This window comes from Salmo salar, chromosome 21 (genome assembly GCF_965601325.2).
Source record: "Salmo salar chromosome 21, fSalSal1, whole genome shotgun sequence".
In the NCBI taxonomy this organism is placed as follows: domain Eukaryota; kingdom Metazoa; phylum Chordata; class Actinopteri; order Salmoniformes; family Salmonidae; genus Salmo; species Salmo salar.
In genome coordinates, this window is record NC_138311.1 from 42,312,280 (window position 1) to 42,336,869 (window position 24,590).

Below are 24,590 nucleotides of genomic sequence, written 5' to 3' on the forward strand. Positions count from 1 at the left end.
AACTTAATGATGCTGTTGGAGTCGTGCTTGGCCACGCAGCCGTGGGAGTACAGGAGGGGACTGAACACGCACCCCTGAGGGGCCCCAGTGAGGATCAGCGTGGCAGATGTGTTGTTGCCTACCCTTACCACTTGGGAGCGGGCCGTCAGGAAGTCCAGGATCCAGTTGCAGAGGGAGGTGTTTATTCCCAGGGTCTTTAGCTTAGTGATGAGCTTTGTGGGCACTATGGTGTTGAACGCTGAGCTGTAGTCAATGAACAGCTTTCTCACATAGGTGTTCCTTTTGTCCAGGTGGGAAAGGGTAGTGTGGAGTGCGATTGAGATTGCGTCATCTGTGGATAACTTGGGGCGATATGCGAATAGGACTGGGTCTAGGGTTTCCGGGATAATGGTGTTGATGTGAGCCATGACCAGCCTTTCAAAGCAATACATGGCTACTGACGTGAGTGCTACGGGGTGGTAGTCATTTAGGCAGGTTACCTTAGCTTTCTTGGGCACAGGGACTATGGTGGTCTGCTTGGAACATGTAGGTATTACAGACTCGGGCAAGGAGAGGTTGAAAATGTAATTGAAGACACTTGTCAGTTGGTACGTGCATGCTCTGAGTACACGTCCTGGTAATCCGTCTGGCCCCACAGCCTTGTGAATGTTGACCTGTTTAAAGGTCTTGCTCACATCGGCTACTGAGAGCGTTATAACACAGTCGTCTGGAACAGCTTGTGCTCTCATGCTTGCTTCAGTGTTGCTTGCCTCGAAGTGAGCATAAAAGGCATTTAGCTCATCTGGTAGGCTCGCGGCTGGGTTTCCCTTTGTAGTCTGTAATAGTTTGCAAGCCCTGCCACATCCGACGAGTGTCAGTGCCGGTGTAGTAGGATTCAATCTTAATCCTGTATTGACGCTTTGCTTGTTTGATGGTTCATCTGAGGGCATAGCGGAATTTCTTTAAAGAATCCGGATTAGTGTCCCACTCCTTGAAAGCTGCAGCTCTAGCCTTTAGCTCGGTGCGGATGTTGCCTGTAATCCATGGCTTCTGGTTTTAGATATGTACGTACTATCACTGTGGGGATGACATTGTGCACTTATTGATAAAGCTGGTGACTGAGGTGGTATACTCCTCAATGCCATTGGATGAATCCTGGAACATATTCCAGTCTACTAGCAAAACAGTCCTGATGCGTAGCATCTGTGTCAGACCACTTCCGTGTTGAGCAAGTCACTGGTACTTCCTGCTTTAGTTTTTGCTTGTAAGCAGGAATCAGGAGGATATAATTATGGTCAGATTTGCCAAATGGAGGGTGAGGGAGAGCTTTGTATGTGTCTGGGAGTAAAGGTGGTCTAGAGTTGTTTTTTTCCTCTGGTTGCACATGTGACATGCTGATGACATTAGGTAAAACGGATTTAAGTTTGCCTCCATCAAAGTCCCTGGCCACTAGGAGCGCTGCTTCTGGATGAGCTTTTTCTTGTTTGCTTATGCCCTTATACAGCTAGTTGAGTGCAGTCTTAGTGCCAGCATCGGTTTGTGGTGGTAAATAGATGGCTATGAATAATATAGATGGGAACTCTCTTCTTAGATAGTGTGGTCTACAGCTCATCATAAGGTACTCTACCTCAGGCGAGAAATACCTTGAGACTTCTTTAATATTAGACATCGCGCACCAGCTGTTATTGACAAGTAGACACACACCCCTGCCCCTCGTCTTACCAGAAGTAGCTGCTCTGTCCTGACGATGCACAGAATACCAAGCCAGCTCTCTATTATCCGTGCCGTCGTTCAGCCAGAATTCGGTGAAACATAAGATATTAGTTTTTAATGTCCCATTGGTAGGATAGTCTTGATCGTAGATCATCCAGTTTATTCTCCAGTGATTTCAGGTTGGGCGGTAGGACGGATGGTAGTGGCGGTTTACCCACTTGCCATTGAATTCTCACAAGGCAGCTCGACCTCCTCCCCCTGTATCTCCGTCTTTTCTTCACGCGAATGACAGAGATTTGGGCCTGGTCTTGGGAAAGCAGTATATCCTTCGCGTTGGACTCATTGAAGAAAAAATGTTAGTCTGGTTTGAGGTGAGTAATCGCTGTTCTGATGTCCAGAAGCTCTTTCGGGTCATAAGAGACGTTAGAGGCAACATTATGTACAAAATAAGTTAAAAACAATGCGAAAACAACTAACAAAATATCACAGTTGGTTAGGAGCCCGTAAAACGGCAGCCATCCCCTCTGGCGCCATTATTATCATTCAGCTGGCTCTTTGTGTCAATGTTTTGTTTGTATCTACCTCTATCAAATAAGTAGCCTAATAATTATTATTACTATCCCCAATGCAGGCTCACAGCAAGGTGTGTGACAAGCTGAAGGGGATGATGGTGGAGTGGTGTGATGGGTTCCAGAAAGATCCACAGCTCAGTCTGGTCAGTGCCACAATCAAGTCTCTGAGAGAGGAAGGGGTTGTCTTCCCATCCTCTGGGTCACAGGTAATGTAGTCAACAATCTATCGTCTATCACTCTAACCCAGTGTTGCCTCTATCATTGTATATGCCAGGCAGTTTCCCCTCACTACTAACTGTTACCCCCTTCCTAAAAGAGTTTTTTATTTTTATTTGTTTCAATTGGTGCCAATTGGTCTGGATGTGCCTCACCTGGAAAATAGAGCCATTTGAACCGCAATGTCTTTTTTTTAAAAGTATTTTATTATTGTTTTTAACTTTTACCCCTTTTTTTTCTCCCCAATTTCGTGATATCCAATTGGTAGTTAGTCTTGTCCCATCGCTGCAACTCACCTACGAACTCGGGAGAGGTGAAGGTCGAGAGCCATGCGTCCTCCAAAACACAACCCTGCCAAGCTGCACTGCTTCTTGACACACTGCTCGCTCAACCTGGAAGCCAGCCCTACCAATGTGTCAGAGGAAACACTGTACAACTGGCAACTGAGGTCAGCTTGCAGACACTTGGCCCGCTAAAAGGAGTCGCTAGAGCGCGATGAGCCAAGGTAATCCCGGCTGGCCAAACCATCCCGGGACCCGGACGATGCTGGGCCAATTGTGCGCCGCCTCATGGGTCTCCCTGTCACGGCCGGCTGTGACATAGCCTGGGATCGAACCTGGGTCTGTAGTAACGCCCCAAGAACATATACTACCCACCACTGTGACCTGTATGCTGTTGTTGGATGGTCCTCGCTTCATATTCGTCGCCAAAAACACTGGCTCCAGGTCATCTACAAGTCTCTGCTAGGTAAAGCTCCGCCTTATCTCAGCTCACTGGTCACCATAGCAACACCCACCAGTAGCACGCGCTCCAGCAGGTATATTTCACTGGTCATCCCCAAAGCCAACACCTCCTTTGGCTGCCTTTCCTTCCAGTTCTCTGCTGCCAATGACTGGAACGAATTGCAAAAATCACTGAAGTTGGAGACTTCTATCTCCCTCGGTAACTTTAAGCGTCAGCTGTCAGAGCAGTTTACAGCAGTGTAAATTGCTAAATTGTAATTACTTCGCCACTATGGCTTATTTATTGCCTTACCTCCTTACTTCATTTGCACACACTATATACAGATTTTTATATTGTGTTATTGACTGTACTTTTGTTTATCCCATGTGTAACTGTGTTATTTTTGCCGCACTGCTTTGCTTTATCTTGGCCAGGTCGCAGTTGTAAATGAGAACTTGTTCTCAACTGGCCACCTGGTTAAATAAAGGTGAAATAAAATAAAAGCACTGCGATGCAGTTCCTTAGACCGCTGCGCCACTCGGGAGGCCCACGTAAACCAAATTTTTTTTACGTACTATATCAGTACTTTACCCTCTTACAGGGCGCTATGCTGACATTTTTTTTTTAAATGTAGGAGCACATCAAGAAATATAGGAGCACAAATAAAAAAATATTCAAAATTTTTTCATAAGAATTGCCAGCAATAGCAAAATACAGGTTTAAGGAGCACCAGAATTTTTGGGGGGGCTATGAATCTTTTGTAGCTCATCTCCTGAAGAAGCTATTTTCCGTTTCCTTTTTGTTCCACTAAATGTTATCTGGGTGTGTTTTTTATTGAATTTTTATTTTATATTTTTTTTGTGTAAAAAAAATTCTAGGCACCAAATAAAAATTCCAAGTAGCACAGCTAAATATTTAGGAGCATAGGCGACTGAAAAGGTAGCATTGTAGAGCCCTGTCTTATTGAAGCTGTCGCCAGACTCGCCAACAAATCCAAGACAACTGTTATCGGCTAGCTCAAACACAAAGCTCTCCTCGTGACTTCAACGTGTGGTCTGCTGTAAGCAAATAAGCTCTGTGTGTGTACTTTCACTGGCCCCAGTGCATTGCGGTCTTTCCTTGTCCTCAGTGCGCTGCTCTCCCATGTGTTGCCAATACAGAGGAGGAGGATGGCGCTTGTCTCTGTGTTTTTAAGGCATGACCTCCGAATGGAATTTCCTCTCACATATTTCATGTAATACCCCAGTTCTCCCTATTTATTTATTTTTTCACCTTTATTTAACCAGGTAGGCTAGTTGAGAACAAGCTCTCATTTGCAACTGCGACCTGGCCAAGATAAGCATAGCAATTCGACACATACAACAACACAGAGTTACACATGGAATAAACAAAACATACAGTCAATAATACAGTAGAACAAAATAAATCAAAAAGTCTATATACAGTGAGTGCAAATGAGGTAAGTTAAGGCAATAAATAGGCAATGGTGGCGAAGTAATTACAATATAGCAATTAAACACTGGAATGGTAGATGTGCAGAAGATGAATGTGCAAGTAGAGATACTGGGGTGCAAAGGAGCAAGATAAATAAATACAGTATGGGGATGAGGTAGGTAGATAGATGGGCTGTTTACAGATGGGCTATGTACAGCTGCAGTGATCTGTGAGCTGCTCTGACAGCTGGTGCTTAAAGCTAGTGAGGGAGATATGAGTCTCCAGCTTCAGAGATTTTTGCAGTTCGTTCCAGTCACTGGCAGCAGAGAACTGGAAGGAAAGACGACCAAAGGAGGAATTGGCTTTGGGGGTGACCAGTGAGCTATACCTGCTGGAGCGCGTGCTACGAGTGGGTGCTGCTATGGTGACCAGTGAGCTGAGATAAGGCGGGGCTTTACCTAGCAGAGACTTGTAGATAACCTGTAGCCAGTGGGTTTGGCAACGAGTATGAAGCGAGGGCCAACCAACGAGAGCGTACAGGTCGCAATGGTGGGTAGTGTATGGGGCTTTGGTGGCAAAACGGATGGCACTGTGATAGACTGCATCCATTTTGTTGAGTAGAGTGTTGAAGGCTACTTTATAGATGACATCGCCGAAGTCAAGGATCGGTAGGATAGTCAGTTTTACAGCATGTTCGGCAGCATGAGTGAAGGATGCTTTGTTGCGAAATAGGAAGCCGATTCTAGATTTCATTTTGGATTGGAGATGCTTAATGTGAGTCTGGAAGGAGAGTTTACAGTCTAACCAGACACCTAGGTATTTGTAGTTGTCCACATATTCTAAGTCAGAACCGTCCAGAGTAGTGATGCTGGACGGGTGGGTAGGTTTGGGCAGCGATCGGTTGAAGAGCATGCATTTAGTTTTGCTTGCATTTAAGAGCAGTTGGAGGCCACGGAAGGAGAGTTGTATGGCATTGAAGCTCGTCTGGAGGTTAGTTAACACAGTGTCCAAAGAAGGGCCAGAAGTATACAGAATGGTGCCGTCTGCGTAGAGGTGGATCAGAGAATCACCAGCAGCAAGAGTGACATCATTGATGTATACAGAGAAAAGACTCGGCCCGAGGATTGAACCCTGTGGCACCCCCATGAGACTGCCAGGGGTCCGGACAACAGGCCCTCCGATTTGACACACTGAGCTCTGTCTGAGAAGTAGTTGGTGTACCAGGCGAGGCAGTCATTAGAGAAACCAAGGCTGTTGAGTCTGCCGATAAGAATGTGGTGATTGACAGATTCGAAAGCCTTGGCCAGGTCGATGAATACGGCTGCACAGTAATGTCTCTTATCGATGGCGGTTATGATATCGTTTAGGACCTTGAGCGTGGCTGAGGTGCACCCATGACCAGCTCGGAAACCAGATTGCATAGCGGAAAAGGTACGGTGGGATTCGAAATGGTCAGTGATCTGTTTGTTAACTTGGCTGTCGAAGACCTTAGAAAAGCAGGGTAGGATAGATCTAGGTCTCTAACAGTTTGGGTCTAGAGTGTCTCCCCCTTTGAAGAGGGGGATGACCGTGGCAGCTTTCCAATCTTTGGGGATCTCAGATGATACGAAAGAGAGGTTGAACACGCTAGTAATAGGGGTTGCAACAATTTCGACGGATCATTTTAGGAAGAGAGGGTCCAGATTGTCTAGCTCGGCTGATTTGTAGGGGTCCAGATTTTGCAGCTCTTTCAGAACATCAGCTATCTGGATTTGGGTGAAGGAGAAATGGGGGAGGCTTGGGCCAGTTGCAGTGAGGGGTGCAGGGCTGTTGACCGGGGTAGGGGTAGCCAGGTGGAAAGCATGGCCAGCCGTAGCAAAATGCTTATTGAAATTCTCAATTATCGCAGATTTATCGGTGGTGACAGTGTTTCCTAGCCTCAGCGCAGTGGGCAGCTGGGAGGAGGTGTTCTTATTCTCCATGGACTTTAGTGTCCCAGAACTTTTTGGAGTTAGTGCTGCAGGATGCAAATTTCTGTTTGAAAAAGATAGCCTTTGCTTTCCTAACTGCCTGTGTATATTGGCTCCTAACTTCCCTGAAAAGTTGTATATCGCGGGGGTTATTCGATGCTAATGCAGTACGCCACAGGATGTTTTTGTGCTGGTCAAGGGCAGTCAGGTCAGGAGTGAACCAAAGGCTATATATGTTCCTGGTTCTACATTTTTTTGAATGGGGCATGCTTATTTAAGATGGTGAGGAAAGCACTTTTAAAGAACAGACCAGGCATCCTCTGCTGAAGGAATGAGGTCAATATCCTTCCAGGATACTGCTCGCTGAAGTGTTTTAGGAGCATTTGACAGTGATGATCGGTGGTCACTTGACCGCACACCCATTACGGACGCAGGTAATGAGGCAGTGATCGCTGAGATCCTGGTTGAAGACAGCAGATGTGTATTTGGAGGGCAGGTTGGTTAGGATGATATCTATGAGGGTACCCGTGTTTACGGATTTGGGGTTGTACCTGGTGGGTTCATTGATAATTTGTGTGAGATTGAGAGCATCAAGCTTAGATTGTAGGATGGCCGAGGTGTTAAGCATGTCCCAGTTTAGGTCACCTAATAGCAGGAGCTCTGAAGATAGATGGTGGGCAAGCAATTCACATATGTTGTCCAGGGCACAGCTGGGGGCAGAAGGTGGTCTATAGCAAGCGGAAACGGTAGGAGACTTGTTTCTGGAGAAGTGGATTTTTAAAAGTAGAAGCTCAAATTGTTTGGGCACAGACCTGGATAGTAAGACAGAACTCTGCAGGCTATCTCTGCAGTAGATTGCAACTCCACCTCCCTTGGCAGTTCTATCTTGTCGGGAAATGTTATAGTTAGGGATGGAAATTTCAGGGGTTTTTGTGGTCTTCCTAAGCCAGGATTCAGACACGGCTAGGACATCCGGGTTGGCAGAGTGTGCTAGGGCAGTGAATAAAACAAACTTAGGGAGGAGGCTTCTAATGTTAACATGCATGAAACCAAGGCTTTTACAGTTACAGAAGTCAACAAATGAGAGCGCCTGGGGAATGGGAGTGGAGCTAGGCACTGCAGGGCCTGGATTAACCTCCACATCACCAGAGGAGGAGTAGGATAAGGGTACGTCTAAAAGAACTGGTCTTCTAGTACTTTCAGAACAGAGAGTAAAAGGAGCAGATTTCTGGGCACGGTAGAATAGATTCATGGCATAATGTACAGACAAAGGTATGGTAGGATGTGAATACAGTGGCGGTAAACCTGTGCATAGAGTGACGATGAAAGAGATATTATCTCTAGAAATATAATTTAAACCAGGTGATGTCACCGCATGTGTGGGAGGTGGAACTAAAGTGTTAACTAAGGCGTATTGAGTAGGGCTAGAGGCTCTACAGTGAAATACGGTAATAATTACTAACCATAACAGCAATGGACAAGGCATATTTACGTTAGGGAGAGGCATGCGTAGCCGAGTGATCATAGCAGTCCAGTGAGTGGCTTCAGGCAGCTAGCGGGCCGGGGCAAGCAAGCTAGCAGAAGGGGATTAGAATTCCCTTTGTGATTGTATGTGAGGGACGGTCTGGTACTCTATTAATTTGGTTGAAATGGTGGGCTGAGTGTCCTATCTTATATTAAAGGCCCAATGCAATCAAAATTCAGTTTTTCCTATTTTGTATGATACTGTACAACAGCTGATGAAACTAACACTGTAAAACTGTTAAAACATTTCATCAGTGTTATTTCCTGATAGTTGCTGGTTGAAAATACAGTCTACACAGGACCTTCTAATCAGCAGTTTTGCATGGGTAGAAGTTTCGGCTTTCCATGGTGACATTACCATGCGGTAAATTGGTTAATAGTCCAATCAAAGAGATCCAAACCGCTCTGCAAATAACAGCTACTTTTCAGTTTCCCCCTCCCAACTCAGATCATCACTCCAAACTAAATTCTTGCTTGAGAGATGGCCTAGTTTTAAAAAATAAAATCTATTAAATTAAAGTACTTAATTGTTACACAGAAATGATTTGTTATTGATATAAAACTGCTGCATTGGGTCTTTAATAAATTACTCTGAAGTATTTTCTACTGAAACTGACTTTTCCCAACCCCTCTCACAGACAGCAATTTATTCTTCATACTGTAGTCAATGTCACTGTTTTCCAGATGTTAGGCTATATTTGTTTGCATATGAAGCGATTACAATTTCATGGCATTCAATGTCCTATTTTCATTTTAGGAGCTCCTTTACTCTTAAGGAATCCACATGCTTCCCAGACAAAACAGTTTGTGCATATTTTATGACAACATTTTTGTGACTTTCTTTGTAATTTTTTTGGTCTTCGGCAAGTGTTTTATTGGCTGTTGGTGCACACACTTTTTTTCTTGAGGCAAACAGAAGTCTACGCCCCTTCGTCTGTGATTGGTCAACAGTAGAGATTCTTCAATGAAGTGTCATTCAATGAGAGACTAATCGTTTTCAAAAATGTTTTCACTTGAGAAATACTGCAGCAAACACCTTAGTTATATGTAAAATTGTGTGACTAAGATATCTACAAAACGTAAATGAATAACCGATTTCTTATTTAGATGAATTCTGACGCTACGGCGTCTCAAGATGGACAAACAGTACTATTGCCGCTTTTTTCTTGTTTTTCAAGCAAGGTCTTTCAAGGGAGTATGCAAGCACATTCGTTTGGTTCGCCTAGCCGAGTTTGGGTAGGCCGAACCAAAGCATGCTGACGTCTTTACTCGCTCTCAGTTTACTACCAAAATACTGCCTCTAAAGCCTGTAGTACCTATCAATCCCTACAGGTGGCACCACAGTCACAGCTAATCCCAAATCCCCTCTGCTCTGGAAGGCTTCTCTCTAACCAACCACCTCTTATCAACAGGGGTCCAGCCTAAAGGGCACCACTCCTGCTGTTAGTAAACCATCTGACGATGACGACCTGGCCAAAGGTACAAATAATATCCAACAGATTCTAGAATACCACATCATATTACATTATGAATTGTGCATGTTGATGAATGAATTAATACATTTATTAGACACATTAAAATCATTGAGAATGACAGTGTAGAGCAGTGTATTTCCATTTTGTTCCACTGCCTCTGTCCTCCTCCCATCTGCAGCCATCGAGCTGTCCCTGCAGGAGCAGAAGCAGTATGTGGAGACGCGACCCCTCACCGTGACCGCCGACCCCCCCTTCAATACCAACGGGGGCGGGGGTAGCAGGGACTCCCGGAAGTTGCGGGCGCTCTACGACTTTGAGGCGGCCGAGGACAACGAGCTCACCTTCAAGACCGGAGAGCTCATCCTCGTCCTGGACGACAGGTAGCTAACGACATGTTGCTATGGAAACCTGGCTCTGAGCCCCCTGCTGTGATGACCCATATGATGGCCTACTGTATAGGCAAATATGGGAACAACAGTTCTTCAGTTACATGTCTGTTGTTCTGCAGTGCATGCATTCATTTAATTTATAATGGGAAGTGTTTACTTACAAGAATGTTTGAACTGATTTAACCATGTTGATGCCACAGTGACCCAAACTGGTGGAAAGGAGAGAACCACAGAGGAGTAGGTCTCTTCCCGTCCAACTTTGTCACGACCAACCTCAACGCTGAGCCTGAACTAGGTACGTTTCCCCTCTTTATCCTGTCCAGTACCATACTTCACTCTTGTACCACCATACGGAGAGTCCTTCTAGTGTTTGGTTTCATGTTTTAAATCCTGACTCTAAAGTGGCTCTGAATAAGAGCATTAGCTAAATGCCTAAAATGTAAATCCCTCTCCTAACAGTAACGTATGTGGAGAAGACACCAGCCCCGGAGGAGCCCAGCATAGAAGCCAACGTAGAGCCTGAGCCTGTCTTCATAGATGAGGTGGGTGCTTCTACGTACCTGACCTACTGCATGGCTGTCCATACATGTAGGCCTATATCATGTTATATCATCATGTATATTTTCTTAGATATAATCAGTCCACCATCAGTTTTGATCGTTTGGCCATTGAAAACCCTCTTCATCAGTCCGTCAGTTGTAACTTAGTTACATTTACATTTACATTTTAGTAATTTAGCAGATGCTCTTATCCAGAGCGACTTACAGTAGTGAATACATACATTTCATTTTCATTTCATGCATTTTTTTATTTTTTTTGTACTGGCCCCCCGTGGGAATCGAACCCACAACCCTGGCGTTGCACATACCATGCTGGCGTTGCAAACACCATGCTCTACCAACTGAGCCACAGGGAAGGCGTGTTAAACGTTTAGAATGGTTAATAAAGTCTGACATTATTTGTTATACAAAGTTTCAATGTAACATCGTATAACAAGAATCTTTCTCCCACCTCTCCCCCTCTCTCATCCCCACCTCTCTCCCTTTTTTCTCTCTTCCTCCCCCTTTCTTCTTCCCCCTCTGTTCCTTCCCTTCTCCCCCTCAATCATCCTCACCTCTCTTCCTCCCTCTCTCTCATCCCCACCCCTCTCCCTCATCCCCACCCCTCTCACTCCCTCTCATCCCCACCCCTCTCTCTCTTCCTCTCTCTCTCATCCCCACCCCTCTCTCTCTCTCTTCCTCCCTCTCCTCTCTGTCTCTGTCTCTCCCCTCTCTCTCTCTTCCTCCCTCTCCTCTCTCTGTCTCTCCCCTGTCTCTCTCTTCCTCCCTCTCCCCCTCTCTGTCTCTGCAGGAGAAGATGGATAGAGCATTGTATCTACTCCAGAACACAGACCCTGCTGATGCAGCACCTGACTGCCAAGAGCTGGTCCAACTGGAGGGTATAAAACAATGACTTAATGCTCTGATAAATCCTAGTAGCCATGCTCACTGACACTGCAGTTGGACTATTTTCTAACACACACACAGTGTAGTTGGCTTGGTCACTGCACCCACACTGTTTTTGTCTGTTTAGCCTCGCCTTATCAATGCTTTACCCACCCAGGTGCTTGTGAGCAGATGAATCCAATGATTGATGACAAGCTAGAAGACATTGACAGGTAAAATGAATTTAACTGTAGTATAATTACCGTAATTTCCGGACTATTAAGCGCACCTGAATATAAGCCGCACCCACTGAATTTTTTTTAAATTATTATTTTGAACATAAATAAGCCGCACAAGTCTATAAGCCGCAGGTGCCTACCGGTACATTGAAACAAATGAACTTTACACAGGCTTTAATGAAACACGGCTTGTAACAAAAATAAATAGGCTTTAACGAAACACGGCTTGTAACAAAAATAAATAGGCTTTAACGAAACACGGCTTGTAATAAAAAATTAGCAGTAAGCTTTAGTTGTCTTTTTGCACTGAGTCAATTCCTCACGCTGCTGTTTCCAACGTCTTATCATCGACTCATTAAGACCAAGCTCCCGTGCAGCAGCTCTATTTCCTTTTCCAACAGCCAGATCAATCGCCTTCAACTTGAAAGCTGCATCATATGCATTTCTCCGTGTCTTTGCCATGATGAGGGTGACAAAATGACTACCGTAATCAGAATGATGGGAAGTTTGAGAGCGCTCAATTTAATCTAAACAGTAAACAAAAAAGTTGTTTGACCTTAACCCGTTCGGCAATTTCATTGGTCTAATGAAAGCTTCATGCCGCCAAAAAACTGATCACGTCACAGAATGTTTTTTTGGAAGAAAAAAAATTGAAAGCGGGAAAAATCCATATATTAGCCGCGTCATTGTTTAAGCCGCGAGGTTCAAAGACTGGGGAAAAAAGTTGCGGCTTATAGTCCGGAATTTACGGTATTCATAATGGACTATATTTACAATTGTATGTTAGAGGCTATACTGTTGCATGTCAGAGTTGTATTTCTATCGGTTAGGCATATATGTTGTACAGAGTTATTCAAATTGTATGTAGTTATACATACTTGATATAGTTTATATTGACTGTATCTGGATGACCACTACGATCATCAGTCTTTGTCCTACAGGTGTGGTGATGACCTCTATCTCCACCCCTCCCACTCTCTCTCCCTCCCTCCCTGGCAGGCAACACTCTGAGCTGTCTGAGCTGAATGTGAAGGTGCTGGAGGCCTTGGAGCTCTATAACAAACTGATGAACGAGGCACCGTTCTACACAGCTTACTCCAAACTGCAGTCCCAGCAGCAACCGCAGCAGCAGCCCCAATACGCACCTGCCTCCCAAGTCCCCATTCAGGTCAGGAGAAACAAACTATCTAACCACTGTCACATACACTACATGACCAAAAGTATGTGGACATCTACTCGTCAAACATCTCATTACAAAATCGCGCAAGCGTCCCACCCCTGGTACACCCTATCAACAGCAGGTGAAATATCAAGAGCGCCAAATTTGAAAACAATTAAATGTCATAATTCAAATTTCTCAAACATACAACTATCTTACACCCTTTGAAAGATAAACATCTCCTTATCTAACCACGTTGTCCGATTTCAGAAAGGCTTTACGGCGAAAGCATAAAGTTAGATTATGTTAGGAGAGTACATTGACAATAGCTGTGTGTAATGTTTTGTCAATTCAAAGACAGGCGTCACCAAAACCATAAAACCAGCTAAAATGATGCACTAACCTTTAACAATCTTCATCAGATGACACTCCTAGGACATTATGTTAGACAATGCATGCATTTTCTGTTCTATTAAGTTCATATTTATATCCAAAAACAGCATTTTACAATGGCGTTGATGTTGAGAAAATATTTTCCCTCCAATACCGCCAGTCAAACAGCACAACAAATTAAATAATTACTATTCGAAACCATTGGTAAAATATTATATTGTCATTCAAAGAATTATAGATTAACATCTCGTGAACGCAACCGCATTGCCAGATTTAAAAATAACTTTACTGGGAAATCACACTTTGCAATAAACGAGGTCCTGTGCTCAGAAAAATAGGCTTGGCGATACAGACTAGGCGCCATGTTGGAGAGATCTAAAATCAAAAATACTATGTAAATATTCCCTTACCTTTGATTATCTTCATCAGAAGGCACTTCCAGGAATCCCAGGTCCATAACAAATGTAGTTTTGTTCGAAAAAGCTCATAATTTATGTCCAAAAAGCTCCGTGTTGTTAGCGCGTCCTGTAGGCTACTCAAAAACATGAACGTCGCCCGCCGGACTTGTCTTCACCAAAGAGGGGGGAAAAAATATTTACGTTCGTTCAAACATGTCAAACGTTGTATAGCATAAATCATTAGGGCCTTTTTCAATCAGAACTTCAATAATATTCAAGGCGGACGATTGCATTCTCTTTTAAAACGTATTGGAACGAGAGTACCCAAACGTGCCCTCGCGCGCCAGAGTAGTATAGGCCATCCACTTATGACCAACTTTCCAAGTCTCTTGTTAGGTCAGTTTTCACAGTAGAAGACTCAAACCACTTTGTAAAGACTGGTGACATCTAGTGGGTGGCGTAGGAAGTTCTCAATGATTAATAAGTCCCTGTGTGTTTCAATGGCATAGGCTTAAAAGTAATTCAACACATCAGATATCCACTTCCTGTAAGAATTTGTCTCAGGGTTTTGACTGCCATATGAGTTCTGTTATACAGACACCATTCAAACAGTTTTAGAAAATTAGTGTTTTCTATCCAAATCTGTTAATAATATGCATATCCTAGCTTCTGAGTTGGTGTAGGAGGCAGTTAAAAATGGGCACATATTTTTTTCAAAATTCTCAATACTGCCCCCTAGATCCAACAGGTTTTAATATGGAGTTGGTCCCTCCTTTGCTGCTATAACAGCCTCCACTCTTCTGGGAATGCTTTCCACTAGATGTTGGAACATTGCTCCATTCAGCCACAAGAGCATTGCCTGGCTTGCAGTTGACGTTCCAATTCATCCCAAAGGTGTTCAATGGAGTTAAGGTCAGGACTCTGTGCAGGCCAGTCAAGTTCTTCCACACCGATCTCGACAAACCATTTCTGTATGGACCTCGCTTTCTGCGCGGGGGTGTTGTCTTGCTGAAACAGGAAATGACCTTCCCCAAACTGTTGCCACAAAGTTGGAAGCACAGAATCGTCTAGAATGGCATTGTATGCTGTTACGTTAAGATTTCCCTTCACTGGAACTAAGGGCCCTAGCCCGAACCAGGAAAACTGTCCCAGACCATTTTTCCTCCTCCACCAAACTTTACAGTTGGCACTGCATTGGGGCAGGTAGCACTCCCCTGCCATCCACCAAACCCAGATTTGGTCGTCAGAATGCCAGATGGTGAAGTTTGATTCATCACTCCGGAGAACGCATTTCTACTGCTCCAAAGTCCAATGGCGGTGAGCTTTACACCACTCCAGCCGACGCTTGGCATTGCGCATGGTGATTTTAGACTTGTGTGCGGCTGCTCGGCCATGGAAATCCATTTCATGAAGCTCCCGACGAACAGTTCTTGTGCTGACGTTGCTTCCAGTGGCAGTTTGGAACTCAGTAGTAAGTGTTGCAACCGAGGACAGACCATTTTTACACACTACGCGCTTCAGCGTTCCCGTTCTGTGAGCTTGTGTGGCCTACCATGTTGTGGCTGAGCCGTTGTTGCTCCTAGACGTTTCCACTTCACAATAACAGCACTTACAGTTGACCGTGGCAGCTCGAGCGAGGAAATTTTTTTTACGAACTGACTTGTTAGAAAGGTGGCATCTTATGACGGTGCCATGTTGAAAGTCACTGAGCTCTTCAGTAAGGCCATTCTACTGACAATGTTTGTCTATGGAGTAGAGGTCGACCGATTAATCGGAATGGCCGATTTAATTAGGGTCGATTTTAAAAAGTTTTCATAACGATCGGTAATCGGCATTTTTGGACATCGATTATGGCCGATTACATGGCAGTCCACGAGGAGAGTGCGTGGCAGGCTGATCACCTGTTACGCGAGTGCAGCAAGGAGCCAAGGTAAGGTGCTAGCTAGCATTAAACTTATCTTATAAAAAAAACTATCAATATTAACAATCACTAGTTAACTACACATGGTTGGTGATATTACTAGTTTATCTAGCTTGTCCTGCGTTGCATATAATCGATGCGGTGCCTGTTAATTTATCAATGAATCACAGCCTACTTCGCCAAACGGGTGATTTAACAAGTGCATTCGCGAAAAAAGCACTGTCGTTGCACCAATGTGTACCTAACCATAAACATCAATGCCTTTCTTAAAATCAATACACAAGTATATATTTTTAAACCTGCATATTTAGTTAATATTGCGTGCTAACGTGAATTTCTTTTAACTAGGGAAATTGTGTCAATTCTCTTGCGTACTGTGCAACAGAGTCAGGGTATATGCAGCAGTTTGGGCCGCCTGGCTCGTTGCGAACTGTGAAGACTATTTCTTCCTAACAAAGACAGCCGACTTCGCCAAACGGGGGATTATTTAACAAAAGCGCATTTGCGAAAAAAGCACAATCGTTGCACGACTGTACCTAACCATAAACATCAATGCCTTTCTTAAAATCAATACACAGAAGTATATATTTTTAAACCTGCATATTTAGTTAAAATAAATGTATGTTAGCAGGCAATATTAACTAGGCAAATTGTGTCACTTCTCTTGCATTCATTGCACGCAGAGTCAGGGTATATGCAACAGTTTGGGCCGCCTGGCTCATTGCGAAAAAATTTGCCAGAATTTTACATAATTATGACACAACATTGAAGGTTGTGCAATGTAACGGCAATGTTTAGACTTGGGGATGCCACCCGTTAGATCAAATACAGAACGGTTCCGTATTTCACTGAAAGAATAAACGTTTTGTTTTCGAAATGATAGTTTCCGGATTTGACCGTATTAATGACCTAAGGCTCGTATTTCTGTGTTATTATATTATAATTGAGTCTATTATTTGATAGCGCAGTCTGACTGAGCGATGGTAGGCACCAGCAGGCTCGTAAGCATTCATTCAAACAGCACTTTCCTGCGTTTGCCAGCAGCTCTTTGCAATGCTTCAAGCATTGCGCTGTTTATGACTTCAAGCCTATCAACTCCCGAGATTAGGCTGGCAATACTAAAGTACCTATTAGAACATCCAATAGTCAAAGGTATATGAAATACAAATGGTATAGAGAGAAATAGTCCTATAATAAGCCTTCCCTGTAGCTCAGTTGGCCAGCACAGAATTCTTTTTTATTGAATGTATGAAATGAAATTCACTACTGTAAGTCGCTCTGGATAAGAACGTCTGCTAAATGACTAAAATGTAAAAATGTATAACTACAACCTAAAACTTCTTCCCTGGGAATATTGAAGACTCATGTTAAAAGGAACCACCAGCTTTCATATGTTCTCATGTTCTGAGCAAGGAACTTAAACGTTAGCTTTTTTACATGGCACATAATGCACTTTTACTTTCTTCTCCAACACTTTGTTTTTGCATTATTTTTACCAAATTGAACATGTTTCATTATTTATTTGAGACTAAATTGATTTTATTGATGTATTATATTAAGTTAAAATAAGTGTTCATTGTTCATTCAGTATTGTTGTAATTGTAATTATTACACATCCTGTGTTATTTATTTATTTATTTATTTATTTATATATAAATAAAAATTGCCAGATTAATCGGTATCGGATTTTTTTGGCCCTCCAATAATCGGTAACGGTAAAGGCGTTAAATTCCTAATCGGTCGACCTCTACTATGGAGATTGAAAGGCTGTGTGCTCGAGTCTATACACCTGTCAGCAACGGGTGTAGCTGAAATAGCCCAATCTGCTAATTTGAAGGGGACACACATATGTGTGTGGCCTCGGTGAAGGCAGAGAGACTTTCAAAGTGGCATCCTATTCATTGCCTAGTTAAGTAAAAAAATAAAATAAAAATCATATGGTGGGCTCTGGTCAAAAGTAGTGAACTATATAGGGAATAGGATTCCATTTCAGATGCAGACCATATGTGTGTTTTGTCTGCTGTGCTGTTTGTCCCTGATGATGGATGTCAGTCCCTCCTTGGAGAAGAATGGGAGACTCCAGTGGTCATGCTTGGACTGTTTTACCACCTCATTTTCTGCACTGCTCTGCAAAACCAGTTCAGAAACAATCTCTTCCTTGTTGTGTACCTGGCTGCACCTGTAGTAATGTTGGTTGTATAGTAATGTATAGTTTACTGGAGTAATGCAATGTATACTGTACTATGAAATGTGTTTTACCCAATTTCACATTGTACTATTCTCTTTTTGCTCCCCCCCTCCCTCTCTCAGGGTTACCCAGGTCAGCCTGGTGGTTCCTACATGCCTCCAGGGATGCCCCAGGGCCCCCCAGCCCAGCAGGCATACATGGGCTCGGACCAGCCCGGACCCCTCCACTCACTCCCCCCTAACGTCACATCTCCCAACGGTCAGCCAGCACAGCTTCCTTACAGGTAAGCCTCGTACTTTACAGGGTTACACGTCTCCTCGGTATACCAGTACTTTACAGGGTTACACGTCCCCTTTGTATACCAGCCCTGACTAGGTAACTAGCTAGCTAAATGGCAGCCATTTTGTGAGGCCATTCTTGTGTCTGCATGTTTGTATTTTGAGACATCCCACTTGTGGATTTGTGAGTATTACATTTTTGGGGGTGGCATTGCTCCTGTGTTAAGAGGGTTAAATGTCTGTCTTAACCTCTCTAGGGGGTGTGGGACGGTAGCGTCCCACCTGGCCAACATCCAATGAAATTGCAGAGCGCAAAATTTAAAAATACTCAATTCAAATATTTAACATTCTTGAAAATATATGTGTTATACATCAAAATAAAGCTTAACTTCTCTAGGGCCAGTGGGACGATTTCGTCCCACCTACGTAACAGCCAGTGGAATCCCGTGGCGCGTTATTCAAATACCTTAGAAATGCTATTACTTCAATTTCTCAAACATATGACTATTTTACAGCTATTTAAAGACAAGACTCTCGTTAATCTAACCACACTGTCCGATTTCAAAAAGGCTTTACAACGAAAGCAAAACATTAGATTATGTCAGCAGAGTACCCAGCCAGAAATAATCAGACACCCATTTTTCAAGCTAGCATGTAATGTCACAAAAACCTAGAAGACAGCTAAATGCAGCACTAACCTTTGATGATCTTCATCAGATGACACACCTAGGACATTATGTTATACAATACATGCATGTTTTGTTCAATCAAGTTCATATTTATATCAAAAACCAGCTTTTTACATTAGCATGTGACGTTCAGAACTAGCATACCCCCCGCAAACTTCCGGTGAATTTACTAAAAATGTACTAAATTACTCACGATAAACGTTCACAAAAAGCATAACAATTATTTTAAGAATTATAGATACAGAACTCCTCTATGAACTCGATATGTCCGATTTTAAAATAGCTTTTCGGTGAAAGCACATTTTGCAATATTCTAAGTAGATAGCCCGGCATCACAGGGCTAGCTATTTAGACACCCAGCAAGTTTAGCACTCACCAAAGTCAGATTTACTATAAGAAAAATGTTATTACCTTTGCTGTTCTTCGTCAGAATGCACTCCCAGGACTTCTACTTCAATAACAAATGTTGGTTTGGTCCCAAATAATCCATTGTTATATCCAAATAGCGGCGTTTTGTTCGTGCGTTCAAGACACTATCCGAAAGGGTAAATAAGGGTGACAAGCATGGCGCATTTCGTGACAAAAAAATTCTAAATATTCCATTACCGTACTTCGAAGCATGTCAACCGCTGTTTAAAATCAATTTTTATGCCATTTTTCTCGTAAAAAAGCGATAATATTCCGACCGGGAATCTGCATTTAGGTAAACAGACGAAAGAAAATAAAGCACGGGGTCGACTCGTGCACGCGCCTAAGCCCATTGTCCTCTGATCGGCCACTTGCCAAAGGCGATAATGTGTTTCAGCCTGGGGCTGCCTCGATATCATTCAGCTTTTTCCCGGGCTCTGAGAGCCTATGGGAGCCGTAGGAAGTGTCACGTTACAGCAAAGATCCTCAGTCTTCAATAAAAAGAGCCAAGATGAACAACAACTTGTCAGACAGGCCACTTCCTGTTCAGAATCTTCTCAGGTTTTTGCCTGCCATATGAGTTCTGTTATACTCACAGACACCATTCAAACAGTTTTAGAAACTTTAGGGTGTTTTCTATTCAAAGCCAATAATTATATGCATATTCTAGTTACTGGGCAGGAGTAGTAACCAGCTTAAATCGGGTACGTTTTTTATCCGGCCGTGTCAATACTGCCCCCTACCCCCAACAGGTTAACTTCTTGTTAATCCAGCCGCCGTGTCAGATTTCAAAAAGGCTTTACTGCGAAAGCAAACCATATGATTATCTGAGGACAGAGCCCCGCATACAAAAGCATGAAAATCATATTTCAACCAGGCAGGTGCGACACAAAAGTCAGAAATAGCGATATAAACAATGCCTTACCTTTGATCTTCGTATGGTTGCACTCACAAGACTCCCAGTTACACAATAAATGTTTGTTTTGTTCGATAAAGTCCCTCTTTATATCCAAAAACCTTTGTTGTGTTTGCGCGATTTGTTCAGTAATCCAATGCCTCAAAGGCAGTCACAGCAGGCAGGCGAAAAAAACAAATAGTATTCGTAAAGTTCGTAGCAACATGTCAAACGATGTCTATAATCAATCCTCAGGTTGTTTTTAGCCTAAATAATAGCAATAATATTTCAACCGGACAATAGCGTCGTCAATATAAAAAAAAAAACAAGGAAGGCGCACTCTCGGTCACGCGCAGGTAACAGGTCTGGGGACTTCCCACTATCCACTTACTCAAAGTGGTCTTACTCCCTCATTTGTCAGAATACAAGCCTGAAACAATTTCTTACGACTGTTGACATCTAGTGGAAGCCATAGGAAGTGCACGTTGATTCCTAAGTCAATGGATACTGTGATGGCATTCAATAGAAAACTACAAACATAAAAAAATCCCACTTCCTGGATGGATTTTTCTCAGGTTTTCACCTGCCATATCAGTTCTGTTATACTCACATTATTTTAACAGTTTTGGAAACTTTAGAGTGTTTTCTATCCAAATCTGCCAATCCTAGCTTCTGGGCCTAAGTAGCAAGCAGTTTACTTTGGGAACGCTTTTCATCCGGAGGTGAAAATAGTGCCCCCTACCCTAGTGAGGTTAATGCTTGTGTTAGGCAGTAGGTGGCTAATATTGTACCATTCTGTCTCTTCACTGCAGTGTACCATATGCACCTGCCGGATACCCTCCACAGATGGGTGTGGCCCCACAGATGGACATGTCAGCCTATCAGAACGCCAACCTGCCTCCAGCCTCCTATCAAATGGCTGCTCCATCGCAGCAGGCCCCACAGCAGCAACAGGCCTACTATCAGCAGCCTCTCCTATAAAGGCAGGCCGTGCAATACTATCAGGGCTGTCTGAGTGAGCAGCAGCATATCCCCACCAAAAGACACAGTACAATGACACAATCCTCCCCCTCTTTTGTCCTTTATGAAAAAATTATGGCAATGGTATGAGGTATGCTTGTGTCCCAAATGGCAACCTATTCCCTATGTAGTGCTCTACTTTTGACCAGGACCCATAGGGCTCTGGGCAACAGTAGCACACTATTTGGGAAATAGAGAGTCATTTGGAACACCGCCTAGATTGTCACAAAGGTCAGTGTCTGTCTGAGAGGTGTGGAGACCCACCGGAGGAGACCAAATGCCAACCTACCACCCACCCACCACGGCCTGTTTGGAAGGGATGAATGTTTTGAAACAGTGTGTGAAATAAGTACTTTTCCTTGTCTTGGTTTGCCTCTTTAAAACAGTTAAGGGGGCAGCTCATCAGCTGATAATTTCCAAACTGCTTCATTAATGTTGTGTGTATTTGTCCTTGTTCAGAGATATCTTTTGTTTGTTTGTTTTTTTAATCATCTTCTATTTTTAAATGTTTGTTTTTCTGTTCACTGTCTGGTTTGGTGTCTGTCTGTCTGGAGATCAGTCCAAATGAAGGAACCCATGACTGGCCAGGACCAGGGTTCGAGTCAATCCTTTTACATTCAGTCAATTCCAAATGGAATTGACCCCAACCCTGGCCAGGACTTTTCTATCCCCCTCTCTCTAACAGCGTCATCCACTTTAGTTGACCCTTCTTGGGGCCAAAGGTTATAGAGTGCTCTAGGTATAAGTCTTTTTGTGCTATAATCAGTAGCATGTTTTATTAGATACTATGGTACAGATAGAGATTAGCTTCCCATACACTGCCTGCCTTGCAACACTCTTTGGGTGTTTAATATGTTCTAGGAGGACACGTTTTATCATTTTCATTTGTGTGCAACTTCGAGGTGATTTTGTTGTGAAATTAACTGAAGTCATTGTTAAATACATTTAGAATTGTGACCATGCAGCCTTTCCAAATTACTGCAATTGTAGGTTTAGTGCACATTTTCATACACAAATCACTTTTTTTTAGTAATGCAAATGTAACCTAGCTTGGGTGCCTGTCTGTTTCTACTCTATTGCCAACTCCTTATGGAATTTGTCATGTTTGCCTTGACAATGACAACAATGCAGTTGGCAAGACAGCATAAACAGATCTGGGACCAGGCTAAATGGAATCTTCAGATGATATGGTTGTTGATTAACAACATTCATGTGCCAAGGCTCTTGGCAACTTGGTAGATGTCCTATATACCTTGAGTAAGTTGTAATCGCAAGATATAAGAGATTGATTGGGAAATGAGCCAAGTCCTAGCTATTTCTTTCTATGGTCCTTCTTCATTCACTCTTCTGTTGAAAAGGCTTTTGACCATAGACGTTATTAAAAGATGTTTGTAATTATTAAATTAATATCGGTGTGCTTTTTCATGTTTCTGGGCTGTAGGAGGTCACATTTTCATATAAATCTTTTTATGGAAATAATGGTTATCTTTGGAATGAATGGCTGTTTGCTCTGCATTTGGACCATTAATTTGAAATTGTAAATGACATCACTTGTATATTATCTTTCTCTGGATTATATCCATATGATCAGATATTATTTTATGGTTTATAAATGTACGGTATACTTTCCCCTTTAATACTTTTTGGTTTTACTTTATTTGTGTCAGAACAAATGGCTACCGTGACCAACAGTTAGAAGTGGCTCATTGGTCTTTATTGATAAACGTGTGAATTGTACAAAGTTTTATAGCTAGAGAACTGTTTGGCCTAAAATGTTCATCTGAAATGAATGAAACTGTTGGGTGTAACCGAGGACCAGATTTATTTTATTTTTCCCCCCTTTAGCTGGATAGTCTACTCTGACTAAAATAACTGTGTACACTTTATTTTTTCTTTATCTGCATCTGAAAAGGTGTTGTATATTAGATGTAAAATATCTTCTGGCATTGTCGGTATTGCACCTTAACTTTGTAAACATTTTATTTACCACTGGATGCCTTGTTTTCTTTAAAAATAAAATAAAAATGGAAACATCTTTGGGAAAGGAATTGACCCTGAAGCTGCTGTATATCTAGAACTCTATATATTTAAAAAATATTCCAGGGAATGTTCCCATTCAGTACTACCGATTATTATAACTGACTCCATGTTTTGTTACTTCAAGATTTCTCTCTTGTGTTATCATTGTAAATCCTTTTGTAACACCGTCAACTCTAATATTCTTTAAAATAAAATGTACCTGTGTTCAAAGCTTTCTACTGATGGATGAAGTTTTTTCATGTTGTAATGGACGTCTTGTAAGTGCGTTCTGTTTGAGGGGGTACTTTTGAGTCGTTTGAGAACAGTTCAATGACACGTTTCTGATGTAGAAAGAGAATAAAATGAATATCTATATGCAGCACAGATGCTGTATCTTAATTTGACCCAGTTTCTCATAGCAGGAAAATAATCAACTGGAAATGAGAATTATTATGTAAATTATCATTATTGGGCATTTTTTGTAGGGGTTGGGATATTTTTTCGTTGGGCAAATCAGGTCTGAAATTTAAAGTGGAAATGACAAACTTTGGACACCTTTTAAACTTTGAATACACTACAAGTTTGCATTTCCTGCTGTGCAGGGAAATACCTGCAACAACAGGATGATCAAATTAAGATACGGCATCTATAATATACAAGACAGATGGTGTGGTAATTTGTTCTCACGTGCAGAAAACATACTCATTCCCTTGTGTTACACAACTTAAGTCTCAATTCTTTTCAGTTTCTTGTTGACCATGTATGGCAGGGGTAATAAACTCTTACCCTATGAGGTCTGGAGCTGGAAGGTTTTCTGTTCTACTTGATACTTAATTGCACCAACCTGGTGTCCCAGGTCTAAATCAGTCTGTGATTAGAGGGGAACAATGAAAGAAAGCACTGGAACTGGCTTCGAGTGATGTATGGGGTCATATCTATTTGGAAGAGGGAGACCCATAACCACTATTCATCTTGTACCTGTGGAATTGGAGGACTGGAGCTAGTCCCTTATTGTCCGATATGTCATGTTCAATGGGTCATAAGGTTTGTTTCATCCTTTCGACTCCTCTGTGAAGAGGCTAGGTCCATTCTGTTATTGTAACAACTTTGGTGAGGGGTGTGAACAATGGTCTACTAAGCAGGAAGCATATTCACACTACATAAAAAAAAATCTCTCCCGAGAATCTCACTGTGGGCAGGAGACACGTTTTATTCAGTGAGCCTTTTCTTTATGATTTCTTCATGTGATATCTGGGGTGCTTTAGCTTAGTAAGGTTCTAGCACAGAGGTTGAAGGTTCAACAAGCCTGGTGTCCTCTCTAATTATCCCACTTCATGTGAGCTGTCTTCGGGTCTTGTACTGGCTTGTGTGCATTTCCAACATCCTCTAGGGGCAATAAAAATGTGTGCTGTTAGGGTTACTGGAAGACGAGTTGGGAAACATTGCCCTATGGCAGGGTCAATTTCTTGACTCTTTTTCCCACTGGAAAATGTCCTTGGAGAAGACTGATGTACACAGTGTACAAAATATTAGGAACACCAGACATAGACTGATCAGGTGAATCCAGACGAAAGTTATTATCCCT

General features: G+C 42.7%; 1 protein-coding gene across 1 annotated transcript in view; it reads left to right on the top strand.

The window, feature by feature from the left end:
* The window catches only part of stam2 (signal transducing adaptor molecule (SH3 domain and ITAM motif) 2), a 32,192-nt gene extending 8,956 nt beyond the window's left edge, over positions 1 to 23,236 (top strand). The window contains exons 5-14 of the mRNA XM_045704776.2: positions 2,324 to 2,470; positions 9,523 to 9,589; positions 9,764 to 9,965; positions 10,175 to 10,269; positions 10,434 to 10,516; positions 11,325 to 11,412; positions 11,577 to 11,631; positions 12,637 to 12,805; positions 17,819 to 17,979; positions 20,779 to 23,236. Coding sequence (XP_045560732.1) covers positions 2,324 to 2,470; positions 9,523 to 9,589; positions 9,764 to 9,965; positions 10,175 to 10,269; positions 10,434 to 10,516; positions 11,325 to 11,412; positions 11,577 to 11,631; positions 12,637 to 12,805; positions 17,819 to 17,979; positions 20,779 to 20,947 — 1,236 coding nt within the window. The 3' untranslated portion in view covers positions 20,948 to 23,236. The remainder of the gene's footprint in view (positions 1 to 2,323; positions 2,471 to 9,522; positions 9,590 to 9,763; positions 9,966 to 10,174; positions 10,270 to 10,433; positions 10,517 to 11,324; positions 11,413 to 11,576; positions 11,632 to 12,636; positions 12,806 to 17,818; positions 17,980 to 20,778) is intronic.
* The last annotated feature ends 1,354 nt before the right edge of the window (positions 23,237 to 24,590 follow it).